Raw genomic sequence first — 14,895 nt, forward strand, 5'->3', positions numbered from 1 at the left:
ACGATGTATAGTTTAAATATGGATCATCCATCACAATATATAACAATACAATTATAATTATAGTTACATGGAGTATAATAATAATAATAATAATAATAATAATAATAATTATTATTATTATTATACTTACAGATATTACAATTAAATAAATTTTATAATATAAAATTTTACTATGATTTTATTAATTAATTATTAATTTATAAAATAGTAATTAGTATTTATTACTATTATATAGTAATTTGTATTATATAATTATATTTTAATTATTTAATAAATTATTAATTATTATTATGATAATAACAATTATATATAAATATTATAATAACACGATTATAATTACGATAGTTTTAATTATAGTTATTTATTATATTGAAATTAAGTATGATTTATAATTTTAAATTATTTTAAAAATACTGTAATTAATAATAATAATAATAATAATAATAATAATAATAATAAGAAGAAGAATATATTGCATTAAATATGTAAGAATTCTAAAATTGGGAAAAAGAATACCTAAGAAAAGTTAGGATTCAGAATCCTGGAAAGTTGTACTAACTTTCCTTGTTCTCAGGATTCTGATTACTTTCCCAGTTTGATTAAAAATCGAAACAAACACAGGAATTTAAAATTTAAGGAATCAGATTACTTTTCCAAACAAAATCCTGCAACCAGTGCTTTGTATTTTCTTTCTCTCATTACGTTGCTTTAGATCAACTTTTCGAAAATATCTATGGTCCCAATCAAGAATATTAAACATTGGCCAACTTAAATTTAATTGAGGCCATAAGTGTAAACAGCTGTATTTGCTTATATATAAAAAATCTTTTGTAATACACAAAGCAATTGGTAAACATTGGCCAACTTAAATTTAATTGAGGCCAAAGTGTAAACCGCTGTATTTGCTTATATATAAAAAATCTTTTATAATACACAAAGCACTTGGTGAAGAAAATGGTTTGTCCGAGCAACGCCATTCATGCTGAAATACGATTTCACGTTCATTTTTGTATAATCAATTGATAAATTGATAGGATATCGTTATCTAATTACTCGAATTTGGGGAACAAGTTAGGTAATTACTCGAAATAATCCTTAGATATATAGACTTCTTTATTTGTTTATATAAGGTGATCCGACAACTTTGATATTGATCATGTGTGTAGTTATTTGATATATATATATACAAGAAGAGTGCTAATTGGCAATAATAAATTTTGATATTGAAACTTTCGAAGCACATATTTTTCAAATTTCTTCACTTTACATCAACTACCATTCACACCAAGAGAAGCCAAAACTAAAACTTCTAACAAATTGAATCGTACTCTCCTAGATATCAAAACTAACCTTAAAGAATACAACACCAAACCAAAATTTCAATCCCATCTAACATTCTTTCTCTCTCTTAATTGTAAAGAATACACCTAAATGTACACCTTGCACACTTATACCAAGCTTGAGAACGACGACGTTAGCATGTACGGGACGTTCGCCATGGGGCCGCGCTGGCAAGCCAGCTCATGGATGTCCCTAACGATGTCGAACACTGCATTTGGCTGGGCAAGTCTCAGAGCATTCTCAGACATTCTCTCGAGCTCGTCTCTCTTTGTGCTGAACCATTCTGCCACGATCCTCGCTGTTTCCTTGGGCTTCCTAGTGAACACGCCTGCCCCATTGTCAACTACGTACGGAACGTTCCCTTTCTCCTGTCCGGGAATGTAGTCGTTTAGAACGATGGGAAGTCCTCGTATCAACGCCTCTGCAATGGTGCCTGGTCCGGCCTATATAACATGGTGGAAATCTCGTTAGCAACGAGGCAACAAAAAGGGGAATTCTAGGTAGAATGATGATATGAAATGGAAGTATACACACTTTAGTGATAATGCAGTCACAAGCACCCATCCATTTCTGCATCTGCTTCTCAAATCCTCTAACCTACATCGAAGGACACGTATCGATAAGTTTTTATTCCCTAGATTCTGGAAGAAGAGATTCAGTTAGTTACGTTTACTGGGATTTTCCACTGGGAGGACTGTAATGTGGCGACTAGATCTTGATTGCGGCCACAGATGATCACGAGCTGCCCTATTGGCCTCTCGCGTTCTTTATCAAACAGTGACTCTCCAAGAGCCTTTGCCGTTTTCTTCACAGGGCCCATCCCCTCTCCTCCTCCCATCAACAAGACGGCTGGAAGCAGCGGATCCATCTCAAGCTCGACTCTCAAATCATCCTACATCAACGAAAAACAAAATGAAATAAGAAGGCTGATCAACATGATAAAGTAAACGGCCACTACCTTTGACAGAATTGCTCTGCAGAAGGAAGGGCGGATGGGCAAGCCGTATACACGAGTTTGAGATTCGTCTAGGCCATCTAGCAAAGCCCTCTTTGCTACAGCCTCTGAGGGGCAGTACAATCGATTCACTGATGGATGAAACCTTGAAAATGTCCCATATCAGTATCACAACCATTGAGTCCTCGATTCCAATGAATGAAGTGAGCGCCTTACCATGTACGGTGGCAGGTGCTGAGGTCGGTAATGACAGTTACAAAGACGACCTTTTTCTGCAGGCCCTGCCATTTGAGCACCCGCAGCGGGATGTGCTGCATGAGCGGATGAACGCTTATGATGATATCGGGTCTGTACTCCATTAGGCCCGCCTCTACCTCCCTTGCCAACCACAAAACACGAATATATCAAGAAAGCTGCAAATGAAAATGGATACAAATTATTAATCGGGCGTCGTACTTGGCATAGAAGGCGGCAATAGCTGCAAGATAGGTAGAGTGTATCCATCTTGGGGAAGTTCCATGGAAGGTGAAGTTCCAAAGCTGGACATGTTTAACCATGAACTTGTACTGCCCCTCCATATCATTCAATGGCCAACCAGTATACTCCTTCCACACATCTTTTACATATACCTGCATATGAATCATTTTAAATGAATAAACATTCAAAAACATACCATACATGTTTTTTTACAACACTACTTGAAATGCAACAGACAGTTCATCAAGGAAATTGGGGAAATTCAAAATCTGACATCATAACCAAACATCAACAACACATATGCCAAACAAAAAAGCCTTGTCCAAGTTTTCAAATTCTGGGACAGATCACTAGTAATTATCCCAGGAAAAAGAAGAGAAAAAAAGGTCTACCTTGTATTGATCGCCGTATTGGAGGTGGAAGGCCTCCCTGATGGCCTCGGCGGAGGCGCGGTGGCCGCCGCCGGTGTCGCTCATGAGAATGAGGACATTCTTGGTCCTCTCAGCGCCAATCTGCTCGAGTTCCATGTGTCCATCATCATCATCATCATCGTATTTGCACCTTTTGGGATTGCTGCCAAATCCGTACACCCCAACTCTTTCGAAAACCTTGTTTATGAATAAGGAATCGCTCCGAGAATCCGCCTTCACCATCATATCTATATATATAACTAGCAACAAAGTTTTTTTCCTACAAGAACACAGAGAGAATCTGTGATCAACTTCTCAACGGGAAATTAGTCGGAGAAGCAAAGGGTGAAAATGACATTTAAATCTATATTTTTAAAAGGAAGAGACTTTAACCTTGAAGCAACTAACTACATCTGGAGATCCATAAAAACTTCCGAGATTGGATTTTTACGAACAACGAAACATGCATTGAAACACCTACACCTGCAATTTTGTACTACCTTAAAACAGAAACCCAGAAAATATTGCTTCTACAGAGAGAGAGAGAGAGCAGACGAGTAGAGGTAGACAGTTGTGTGGGGGAGTATGAGATGGCAAACATGTTTGTTTTTTGTCCGACGGTTTAAATGGAAAGGCAATATTTGTTGGTTGATTCAATCTGAGCCGTTGGATTGTGGAGGTGGCTTCTCTGTACAGAGGAATGTTCGGATCGGTAGATTCGAATCTGGTCGCAATTATGCAAGCCCTCAACTTCTTACAGATACAGTTGTTTTGACTTGGCTCTTGGCTATCTTGTCGAGTAGGGCCCATGTATATCATTACAAGGCATATGATGTAGAATTAGTTTGTGCTCATTTCATATAGAGAAGATGTGATATGAAATTTTAGAAGATATTTTATCCATTTTACTATCATAAATTAATCACTTTCATTTTTGAGATAGTCCATTTTTTAGCAAAAAAATAATACTCACCGTAAGTAGACAAATTTTGAAACTGTATGAGTTTTAATATATAATTAAAAAAGTTCAACTACGGATTTGACATTCATCATCACACTCCATTATGATCACTATCGTACTATCATAAGAATGTTATGACAGTACAATAGTGATTAAAGTTCAACTATGGATTTGGTTTTCATCATCACACTCCATTATAATCACTATCGTACTATCATAAGAATGTTATGATAGTACAATAGTGATCATAATGCAGTGCGATCATGAAAACCAAGAAAGCCCTTGTTTTCATCCCCGCAGTTGAGTCTAGAGATCGATGAAGGGAACAATACGTCAAGATCAAGCTCTTCAACAGCTCAAGGTTCAGAAATGATTGTAAGAATAAGAATGGAGATACATCGAATAAACTACAGATGGAACATTCCTCCACACTTCAATCACAAGTAAGGAGATTCTTTATCTGTTTCTGCTGCAGCTTCATATGCATTTATGACACAGTTTAGTTTCAATTTTGCGATCTAATTTTGCAAGAAGCTGCTTTTCTTGCAGATGGAGTTCTGAAAGAGATAACAGCTTCACACAGAAGCAGAAGACAGAACAAAAACTCATAAGAAGTGGCCATGGCTGTTCATGTTGACAATTTACATTCTGAAATCAAATGAAAATAACACAAACTTAGATATATGTGAATGTATGTCGAAATCAATCCACAATTTTTGCAAGGGAAGAAACCAAACATTGACAATAAACTGCAGCTTTTATAAATCTACAAAATACTGATCAGAACTGAAAAAAGCAACACCAAATTACAACTGATCATTACATAGCTACTTCCATCAGATTCATCGGCAACATAAACCCGGAAATGAAGATCACGATTTTGTTAGAGACTGTACCGAAAGGTTGCAAAAGCAGTGTTACATTAGCAGTAAAGAGGCCTGACAGAGGCACCTAATCTATATATAGCCTGTTAACTATATTAAGCCAAACCAAATTCAAATCCCAGAGGCTGATTTCCTGTACATCATGTCACAATACCTTTAGCACAACTTCCATTCTATTTCGACAACATATCATGTCTGACATACACACAGCGGACATGGCGGGTCCCGGCTATCTTCATGGCGTGTTTTCTGTTCCAGGCACTCGGCATGATATACATGGCCGCAAACTAGAACTGCCACAACAGAGAGATCGGTAGATGAAGAATTCTCGAACATGAAGGGATGCTTCCTCAGAGACTTCTGGCATATCCTGCATTCCAGCTTCCTTTCATCTCCCCATATTGAATTCTCCACCAATGAACTTGACCTTATCCGCTCAGGTTTTTGAAATATCCTGCTCCCTAAAATTCAACAAGTAAAAATGAGGAGACATGTTTAAGAGTGGGACCAAAAACTGCATAAATTTCATTGAAGACAACTTTATCTAACATTCTAACATTTCCATGCATGACAATACGGATCAACTCCGGAAAGAAGATTTGTAGATGAGGAATATATTGTACCTCTATACTGGAAGGCTGAGAGATCTTTACTTTCCGGTTTGAAGGACAGATTAGAATCATAGACAGGTAAAGCTTTCCAATTAGAAGGAGATGCATCAGAATAGTTACTAGAGCCTCGTCTAGAATAGTGGCGACCAAAGGGATGACGAGAATGCCTCAACAATATTCTACGGCTGGAGCCATGATTCTGATGATGAGGTGATTCGTGACCTGGTGATCTCTTAAGAGAACTATCCGGAGCATCCATGAGAAGCGCCTGTGATGCATTGCTTTCAACTTGGTCAAAAGATCTCTGGAACATAATTACATTTGACATTTCAAATGTACAAACGAGAGAGGGGGAGAGGGGTGAACCAAAAGGGATGATGATTGATTAACCTGTTTGGACTGCAGACCCCTGGGAGGTGCATATGGTATGATGTCTGAAACTGATAGCTGACGGTTAGTGACTCTTCAATGTAAAAAACTTAAATGCAATTGGAAAATACAAATTCTAGTTGACAGAGCCAACATAAAATGTAAGTAACTGAACTGATGAACAAGATAAAATGACACAAGCTTCTTGATAATCACTCTACTTCTGGGAATCATGGAAAATTGCAGTTGCCTAGCCACAAAAGTCAGTCTTTTCCAGAAATAGTGGGGAAAAACATAAATGAAGATGGCTGTGATTCTAGATTTCAGACACACTATAAAGTTTAAGAATATACACTTGACAAATATCTGGATGATCACCACCAAGAACATCTGAGAATAAAACTTGAATATAGGTTTCGCTAAAAAAATCAGGATAAAAATCAACTACAGAGTTCCACAGAATATCTAAGTTTGCACCAAGCCAGACTCCTGAAATCCATCTGGGCGTTGTTATTATGCACACATGATTACATCAAGCTTGGAAATTGCAGGTATGAAAGCAAACTGGCGGAGATCTTGATCCATCATCCATATAATGTCATACTAAATGTGGCATGCTGGGCTTTTCCTATTACAGGAACGGACTAATCAAAAACTGATACAAGAAGTCTACACTTCAGAAATTTCATGATCAGGGTTAGGTAGATCATAGATGGAAGATGAAGAGGAAATATTATTCTAGAGTAAGATCAACCTTATAATCAAAATCCAGTAAATTTTATGGTAAAAGATCAGAAGAAAAAGCATACGGATGTGAGACATTTGTGACAAAACCAGAATGTGGAAGCCTTGAATGGAGCACGCTCAAAATTTTAAAAAATGCTCATCTAGATTCTGGGTTAAAAGTTGAAATAGAGATGGAACACTGATAAGCAACTGATGGGATAAACATAAGTTCGTGAGAAGAACTAAAGTAAAGCATACCCAAATTCCATCATTCACATGCTAATTATCACGCACGCGATGCGATGCAGACACATGCCTGGTTTTCATAACAAAAACGTGTATATCAGCTAAGGGATAGGGATTTAGAGACTACCTTTGGTAGCAAAAAGGTTATAACTAGTGATGAAGCCTAGTTGTCAACCCAAAGCATAAATCCAAAAATACATTCACTCCTACATTTTATCAGTTCATTCATGATGCATATAAGTCCTATTTGCACCACTACCAGAAGTGCATTGGTATATTTTAACGGATGAAATCAATAGCGAAAAATTGAGAGTCTATCAAAGTAGACATAACACTGGAGAAGGAAATTCTTCTCTACTTATCATCTTTAAAATTGACTCAAGAACTATAAACCAAAAAATTGATGTTACAAGAAAATATTAAAAAAAAACCCCAACACTTGTAAATTAAAGCCAATCAGCCAGCCTAATCATCCACGTGACTCAACTAAATACAGTCAAATTTCGTAAAAGCATAATAGGAAGCGTAGCACATCTTCCCATGCATCAATAGCGTCGATTAAAACCTAGCGCAATCTGATACGAGTATATCACTAGAAATATCCCCATATATCTATTATTTGGTTTAGTATTGATTTAGCATATCTTTCCATATATTCTTAGTATCTTTATTTTCTTGTTCATTAAGTTAGGGCTAGTCTTATAAATTAGAGTCATTGTATCCTCCTCATTCTTGAAGAAATATAATTATCTTATTTTACCTGTTATTTCAATTCCGTATTGTTCTTGGTTAGATCGATGGGCAAAGCTCCAGCGACTACCTTTTATCCCTCCGACGATCGCAATCGCGACGCCGGAATCTTGTTAAGAGAAATCATCTCATCTCCTAACAATTGGTGCTTTCATCTTCGTACTCATGGCTCATTACACCAACGAGGATATCATTTCCCTATGTGACCGGATAACGGCTATCTTCAATAGATTAAACAAGAAATTTGGCACGATTGAAGAACAACAGCCTCCGACTGAAGCATATGGACAGCAGCCCTATGCGAGCTTCGACTGGTCCGTTCAACAGCCGCGACAGCCCGATTACATGGAGTGGCAGCAGCTGCCCACCCAACAATCGTGGGAGTTGCGCCCACCCGATCCGGGACTGCCTTATGGTGCGCCACAATACAGTTCAGAGGTCTATTCACACCTTACGCCCTATCACCAACTGGGAGACCAGGATTGGCAACCACCGTTGCATCTGAACATTCACCCTTCGAACAGTCGCCACACACCACCCGAATACCCGCCACCACCATCCCTCGGGCCGAGTTCAAGTTGGTATTCGCAGGGGCCGCACATGACACAGCCACCGCATCCAACACCCTACTCGAATTCTTGTTGGGACACATCGGGAGTGCATCTCACGCAACCCCCGTCCCAGCCACCACGCCCACCATCCTGTTGGGACCCACTAGCGCCGCCGCCTCCAATCACCTACCAGCCGCTGCCTTCAAACACCTACCAACCGCCGCCGTCTCCAAACACCTATCAGCCACTGCCGAATTGCTTGGAGGAGAAAGTCACAAATTCAGAGGAGGGTGAGAGGTTTTCATCGCTTGGAGAGAGTGCTCTTGTGCATAAGATTTCAAAGAGTTCGAAACATGAGCGAGAAGACTGCTCTAATTCTTCTTTGAGTGAGAGAATCATTTTTATAACGGGGCTTTTCAATGTTTCTGCTCCTGGTTTAGGCGAAACCTCGGAAATTATGTAGCATAAAGAAATTAAGGAAGTGTCTGTCGTTGATGTTAAAGTTAATAACCGAGTAGCCGATGTCGGTGCGATTGAAATTGTTAGTCATTGTTAAGCAACGCTTGATGCTGACGCTCGGTTGATCCCTCCGCGCAATGCTGGGGATGATTTCAATGGTCCGATTGCAGTTCCTATCCTTGACCCACAGGATGATGATAGGCTCTCTTCGCCCACAGCTCGTTCGGTGAACTCACACTCTGTTAGAGAATAAGATTTTGAATGAAAGAAAGCATAGAAGTGTGGCTGACTTCAGGGGAGAAAATAAATATTTTAGCCCAGAAAGTGGGAAGCTGGAAGTGTTAGATAAACGGGGCTCTGATGTCGAGAAGTCCACGACCACACGAAAGGGGAAAAAGGACAACAATGGAGAACTAAAGGGAGTTGGCAGTGAGCAGCTTTCTTCCACAGTGGAAGAGGAGCACAGTGATGAACTTGGTCGGTCAGATATGAATATCGACGTCCATGAAATGAAAGAACCGTTAGTGATGTCAGCTAAGGAGCTGATGTTGAAAGAGGTAGATAGCGGAATGGGAAGAAACGAGTCTTTTAACGAGTGGAACTGGGGAGATAGCCTGGATGTTTTCGGGTCTGTGGACCTCGTTCAGCACCGTCCTCCATCGGGGAATAGCAAGGCTTCGCTGGGGGCGTCGGGTTTAGTCCCCTACGACTCATCGGCTCTGCCGCAGCAGCTGAGTACTGTCCTTTGAGCTGCCGCCCTAGGCCGCACCGCGACCTGTCCGGCCTTTGCAACCGCTGCCCATGACAGCTCCATTGTTGGCCTCTAATAGTCTCCACCAAACTAATGTTCCGAGCTCAAGGAAAACGGAATGGGAAATGAATCTGCATGAGGGTAAAGAGGAACTTTGACAGAGTGAGAGACATATTAATGAGAGGGAGGAAAAGTTGATCGAACTTAATGGAACCCTGAAGCAGCGAAAAGAAAATGGGAATGGTGATGAGAATGGTCTACGAGATGACACTGCGACTTTCCTTCAGGAAGTACCAAGGAACTCCCAATTTGTGTTTCTCTCTGCTACAGTACCCAATGGAAGGGGGTTTGCTGATTGGGTTGCACAAGTGCATCAGCAACCATGTCATATTGCTTACACAGATTATCAGCCAACACCCCTTCACCATTACATCTTCTTTTGTGGAGGTGATGCTCTCTACTTAGGGGTGGATAAAGAGGGTAAGTTTCCTACTGACAGCTTTCAGGAAGCACTTAATGCTTTGATCCCGGCAAGTGAAGACAAACGAAAAGAGAAGGGAAAGGAACCGCAAAGTGTAGTTGTGTATACAGATGATGAGAGGAGACTCCCAATTATGTCGTGTGTGTTTGACCCAGGAGAAGATACCTCACCAAGGTTTTCGTTATCAACTTTGTTCGTTGCATCGTGGTTTCCACCTTAAGGACAAGGTGAATTTTAACCGTGGGAGAGTTGATACGAGTATATTACTAGAAATATCCCCATATATCTATTATTTGGTTTAGTATTGATTTAGCATATCTTTCCATATATTTTTAATATCTTTATTTTCTTGTTCATTAAGTTAGTGTTAGTCTTATAAATAGGAGTCATTGTATCCTCCTCATTCATTGAAGAAATACAATTAAATTATTTTACCTTTTATTTCAATTCCGTATTGTTCTTGGTTTGATCGACGGGCAAAGCTCCCGCGACTACCTTTTATCCCTCCGACGATCGCAATCGCGACGCCGGAATCTTGTAGCGAGAAATCATCTCCTAACACAATCACTAAACAACAAAAATCAACAAGGAAAAGAAACAATCAAAATTGCGGATTGATTAATTTCTTGATCACAAAATGAAGTGTATTTGGTTCAAAAGCAAGCGCATTAAGAAATTAAGAGCAGAAGGTGATCATACGATGAGACGAAGAAAAACAATAAATTACCCAAACCATCGAGAAACGATGATCATAAATGGAATAGGAGATGAGATTTGCAGTAAAAATCAGACATAAAAAAAGAATTACCTGGATGCGATGGTGCTTTATTTTTATCAGCCCTTCTTTTTCGTTTCCCCATTATCTTATACTCCATATATGTAATTTCCAAAAATAATTGCACCAATATAGTAAGTAACATAAATGTGAGCAAAGATTGGGAGGCAGAAAAGGTGAAGGTTTAGGGTGATTGATGGTTTAAGGTGCCGCGGAGATAGAGCAGCGAGGTGCGGAGGTGCCAATCAAGAAAATCTAGTGACAAAGAGACTCAATGGCGAAGACGAACGGTAATTTGTGTATTTTTATTTTCTTTTTTTTTTAACTGAGGAAAATTAGTGAGAAAATCGGGTTTCTAGGCCAATTGGCCTTTAAAATTACGCAAATGTACCCACTCTGTTATCTATTCCAGTTATAGGAAACACGCCAACCTCATTGGCGTTTTGTTTTAGTGAAAACGCCAACTAAGATGGCGTTTTATAATGTCTCGTATTTTGCCCGTATTGTCTCCCATTACAGTTACGTTAAAACACGCCAATTGTGTTGGCGTTTACTACCTAAAAACGCCAATTGCGAAGGCGTGTTTATGAAATAAAAAACACCGACGGAAATTGCGTATTTTCTAAAAGACGCCTTCGTAGTTGGCGTCTTTAAGTACAGAAACGCCAACTACATTGGCGGTTTTACATAAAAAACGCCAACCCCAATGGCGGGTTTCTACAGACTGTTATAGCAGCCCCTCATCCTCCAAATCGCGAAAAACACACACCACACACCATTCGCGATTTTCCATAGTAGCAGCGCCTCTCGTCGGGAATTCCTCCTACTCTCCGTGATTTCGCCCTCCATTTATCAATCGGTGCTAGTTTTCCCCAAAATCTTCCAATTTATTTGGTTAGTATACTTATCTTTTACATTATTAGAGTAATTGTTGGATACTTAGCTAGGGTTTGTAATGGGTTGCAATTTGAGTTGAAATATTGTGCATATGGATTATTTGTATGACGTTAGTGTTGATTATTATGTTGGGTTGTTTGGATTTAAGTGAATTTGTGTATAAATTTGATTATAAACCAAAATCGTAGGGTTTTAAAACTTGAAAATTGGGCAAATTGATTTGGTTTATGTGGGTGTTGGTTAGTGTCTTTGTTTGTAGTTTGAATTGTTAATATTGTGTATATTGTTAGGTTGAAATTGAAATTGAAATTGAAATTGTTAGGTTGGTCAAACTAAAATTGGGTAAGTTGAATTTGTGGAGAATTGATGTATATTGTGCATTTGAACGGTTACTTTTGTGTAGGTGAATTGTGTTATGATGTTGAAGTTGTGTATTGTGAATTATTTGATATAGGTGTTCCATTTTGTGATATTGTATAAAATTGTTTGTAATTATTGAATTTGTTTAGGTTTGTTTATTGTTTAATTTGGAATATGAATGTGTGTAGGTAATTTATGGCATCTTCTTCAACTTCTCGTCGTCGGCTCTTATGTGGTCCTGAGGACCCCTCCGTATTATATCTGCAGAGACAACACGTCTCTAATAACATATGGGCAGGAGTGCCATCGGAAGACGTACGGTGTAGAAGATACGAAGGAATCATATGGGATGTTCCCATAAATCCTCGTGTTTTGGCGGTTATAGATGAGATGGGGTTCGGCGGGATGTTGAGGTGTGGTCAACCGAAAGACATTGACCACCATCTTATCACCGCTTTGATCGAACGTTGGAGGCCAGAGACTCATACGTTTCATTTTCCAGTCGGTGAAGCGACTGTGAGCTTAGAAGACGTGGAGGTCTTATGGGGCCTCAAAACTGACGGTGAGCCTCTGACGGGTTACATCCCCACTAAGGATGTCGGATATTGGAAGGATGTTTGTTTGGATTTTCTTGGCTTTATTCCAGATGCAGTTGATCTAAAAGAAATGAACTGGAAGCAGACAAGCTTATCAAACCAACTGCGGATTGAGCTGAGTGATGACCACGAGCAATACATGTACAATCAACGTGCTCGTGTGTATTGTCTGCTGTTACTGGGTGGTCTACTGATCCCGAACGCCACCGGTAATAAAATTCCCTTCTTCTACCTTCAGTTTTTAATGGATATAGAACAATGTGGTAGCTATAGCTGGGGAGGTGCGACTCTTGCCTGCTTGTACCACAATCTATGTGAAGCTGCACTTGGTAAGAGGACCGATGTCGGGGGAGCTCTTACATTGTTACAGCTGTGGGCTTGGGAGAGAATCCCAATTATTAGACCGCAGATGCTGAACCCCGCGCCCGTAGACTACTTACCATGTGCAGTCGCGTAAGTTGTCCACTAATTACTTTTTTAAGCATAATTGTTATTGATTTTTGTGTTGTTCGCTCATAATTTAATTTTTGTAGGTGGACTGGTCGGGCCTCTTATGTAAAAGCACCCGGACATTGCATTGAAACTTTCAGAGATCAGTTCTCAACAATGCATGCCAATCAGGTAATTTACATAACCTAAATTATTGCTAGATTGCTGTTTTTGATTGAACTTGTTTTGACTAAATAAGTTTCATATTTAGTTTATTTGGAGGTCGTACGTCAATCGAAATCTGGCGGAAATTTGTGTTGCCGGTCGTCCTATATGGACGTCGATGACAACACTAATCTGCTGGAATATGGTTGAGCCACACATGCCACAGCGAGTGCTGCGACAGTTTGGGATTGTCCAACCGTATATCCCGCTTATCGACCGGTTCCACGGACCTGATTTTACGAAACAGGATCGCCGTGGCAAAGCAGGTCGGAACTGGGTTGAGTGGCACGCCAAGCATATACAAGATTGGCATAATAGGCACGACACGGTGTATGTTGATTTGGAGTACTCATTCGAGCCTGTTGCTACTGATGAGTACATGGATTGGTTTCGCCGGATAACCGTGGTGTACCTAACAAAACCCGGCGTGCATGCTCCTGAGGGCTTCCATGAAACGGCGGCCTCTCATCACTACGCGGTAAATTTCAACAACTATTCTTTATTTATATTCATATGATGAAATGTAATTAGCACTGAAAATTGTAGGTGGATACCCTTCACAAAATACGCCACTTTCTTAGGGAGCAAGACATGTCAGGACGGCCAGATTTATTCACCATTTCGAGGATGGTTGAACATGGCCTCCAGATATGTGGGGAAGCTGAGACGATGGACTACCGTCCTTCCCAGCGCTCTGAGATGGACATCGAGGTGCCCGTGCGGCAAAAAGCGAAGCGGCGTGGAAAGAAGAAAGTTGGTGGACAGTCGTCATCATCAAGGATGGATACTCAATTGGTTGATGATTCTGATGACGATTTTGAGGCTCCTCCTCCACCAAGATCTGCCGTGCGGGGTCGTCACTCTGTCAGCCACACGGGTGGTACAGGAGAAGATATCGGTCTCAGCGATCAACAATCTCCACCTCGGTCTTCTGTGAGAGACGACTTTTTTGATGTTGATTTAGAGAATGCTGTCGTTGAAGATACTCCTCCGTCCAGAATCCCTAAGACCAGTATCGGGAAGGGAATCCGTAGTCTGTTTATGCGGAAAAGGCGAGACGAGTGATTTTTATTGGTGTTGGTTGAAATTTGATACATTCTATATAAATTGGTGTTTTTTTATTGATTTGACCGCTTCATATTAGTAATTTGATATATTCTATTGATATTGGTGGTTTTCATTGATTTCCCGTATTTATATTGTAAGTTGATAAATGCGCGGTTTTTATATTAGATAATTGGGCTATTTGCAAACACGCCATTCAAGATGGCGTTTTTAAGTTGGTAAATAAATTGTGCAAATTTTGCACACGCCGTGGCTGAGCTACTGAACAAACACGCCAACCTGATAGGCGTTTTTTTGATAACACGCCACTTATGATGGCGTTTTTAAATAACGCCACTCACAATGGCGTTTTTATAACTAAAACACGCCAACTCCATATGCGTTTTTTAATCACGCCACTCACAATGGCGTTTTTAAGATGGGCAAATTTTTTATGGCGTTTACGCCAATACCAGTTGGCGTTTTTAAAACACGCCAACGTGATAGGCGTTTTAACATAAATACGCCACTTAGGTTGGCGTTTTATAACTAAACACGCCAACCTCATAGGCGTTTTTTACTAAAACACGCCAATCG

The 14,895-nt window shown here is 39.8% G+C and overlaps 3 protein-coding genes across 8 annotated transcripts; 1 reads left to right on the forward strand and 2 right to left on the reverse strand.

The window, feature by feature from the left end:
• Positions 1–1,201: 1,201 nt before the first annotated feature.
• Positions 1,202–3,794, reverse strand: LOC121805604 (monogalactosyldiacylglycerol synthase 2, chloroplastic-like). 2 transcript variants are annotated; one of them, XM_042205523.1, is made up of 8 exons: positions 3,577–3,794; positions 3,166–3,463; positions 2,753–2,925; positions 2,513–2,674; positions 2,297–2,441; positions 2,009–2,233; positions 1,876–1,938; positions 1,202–1,784 (listed from the first exon to the last, which is right to left on the reverse strand). In XM_042205523.1, the coding sequence occupies exons 2-8, from the start codon at positions 3,427–3,429 to the stop codon at positions 1,449–1,451; spliced, it is 1,368 nt and encodes a 455-aa protein (XP_042061457.1). In that variant the 5' UTR covers positions 3,430–3,463; positions 3,577–3,794; the 3' UTR covers positions 1,202–1,448. The 2 variants fall into 2 exon arrangements, with proteins under 2 accessions (XP_042061457.1, XP_042061458.1); XM_042205524.1 differs by having other exon boundaries at positions 2,300–2,441; positions 3,577–3,793.
• Positions 3,795–4,882: 1,088 nt separating this feature from the next.
• On the reverse strand, positions 4,883–11,024 carry LOC121805777. Of its 5 annotated transcripts, none has more exons than XM_042205772.1 (5): positions 10,781–11,024; positions 10,408–10,539; positions 6,030–6,073; positions 5,652–5,907; positions 4,883–5,489 (listed from the first exon to the last, which is right to left on the reverse strand). In XM_042205772.1, exons 1-5 carry the CDS (start codon positions 10,890–10,892, stop codon positions 5,218–5,220), a joined length of 816 nt encoding a protein of 271 aa, XP_042061706.1. In that variant the 5' UTR covers positions 10,893–11,024; the 3' UTR covers positions 4,883–5,217. The 5 variants fall into 5 exon arrangements, 4 of the variants coding, with proteins under 4 accessions (XP_042061706.1, XP_042061705.1, XP_042061708.1 ...); XM_042205771.1 differs by having other exon boundaries at positions 6,030–6,079; XR_006051530.1 differs by lacking the exon at positions 10,408–10,539 and having other exon boundaries at positions 6,030–6,636.
• Positions 11,025–11,501: 477 nt separating this feature from the next.
• On the forward strand, positions 11,502–13,057 carry LOC121803888 (protein MAIN-LIKE 1-like). The gene is made up of 2 exons (XM_042203466.1): positions 11,502–11,641; positions 12,193–13,057. The coding sequence occupies exon 2, from the start codon at positions 12,200–12,202 to the stop codon at positions 13,055–13,057; it is 858 nt and encodes a 285-aa protein (XP_042059400.1). The 5' UTR covers positions 11,502–11,641; positions 12,193–12,199.
• The last annotated feature ends 1,838 nt before the right edge of the window (positions 13,058–14,895 follow it).

This window comes from Salvia splendens, chromosome 5 (genome assembly GCF_004379255.2).
Source record: "Salvia splendens isolate huo1 chromosome 5, SspV2, whole genome shotgun sequence".
NCBI lineage: Eukaryota > Viridiplantae > Streptophyta > Magnoliopsida > Lamiales > Lamiaceae > Salvia > Salvia splendens.

What these genes read in the sequence shown, in the direction of transcription:
- LOC121805604 (XM_042205523.1), bottom strand. Translation starts at nt 3,429, where the DNA reads ATGATGGTGAAGGCGGATTCTCGGAGCGATTCCTTATTCATAAACAAG. An exon ending in AATACGGCGATCAATACAAG is followed by an intron (nt 2,926 to 3,165) that starts GTAGACCTTTTT and finishes ATTCATATGCAG; the next exon opens with GTATATGTAAAAGATGTGTG. An exon ending in GTGACTGCATTATCACTAAA is followed by an intron (nt 1,785 to 1,875) that starts GTGTGTATACTT and finishes CATGTTATATAG; the next exon opens with GCCGGACCAGGCACCATTGC.
- LOC121805777 (XM_042205771.1), bottom strand. Translation starts at nt 10,892, where the DNA reads ATGTTACTTACTATATTGGTGCAATTATTTTTGGAAATTACATATATG. An exon ending in ATACGGAATTGAAATAAAAG is followed by an intron (nt 6,080 to 10,407) that starts GTAAAATAATTT and finishes GTCAGCTATCAG; the next exon opens with TTTCAGACATCATACCATAT. An exon ending in CTCAGCCTTCCAGTATAGAG is followed by an intron (nt 5,490 to 5,651) that starts GTACAATATATT and finishes GTTGAATTTTAG; the next exon opens with GGAGCAGGATATTTCAAAAA.
- LOC121803888 (XM_042203466.1), top strand. Translation starts at nt 12,200, where the DNA reads ATGGCATCTTCTTCAACTTCTCGTCGTCGGCTCTTATGTGGTCCTGAG.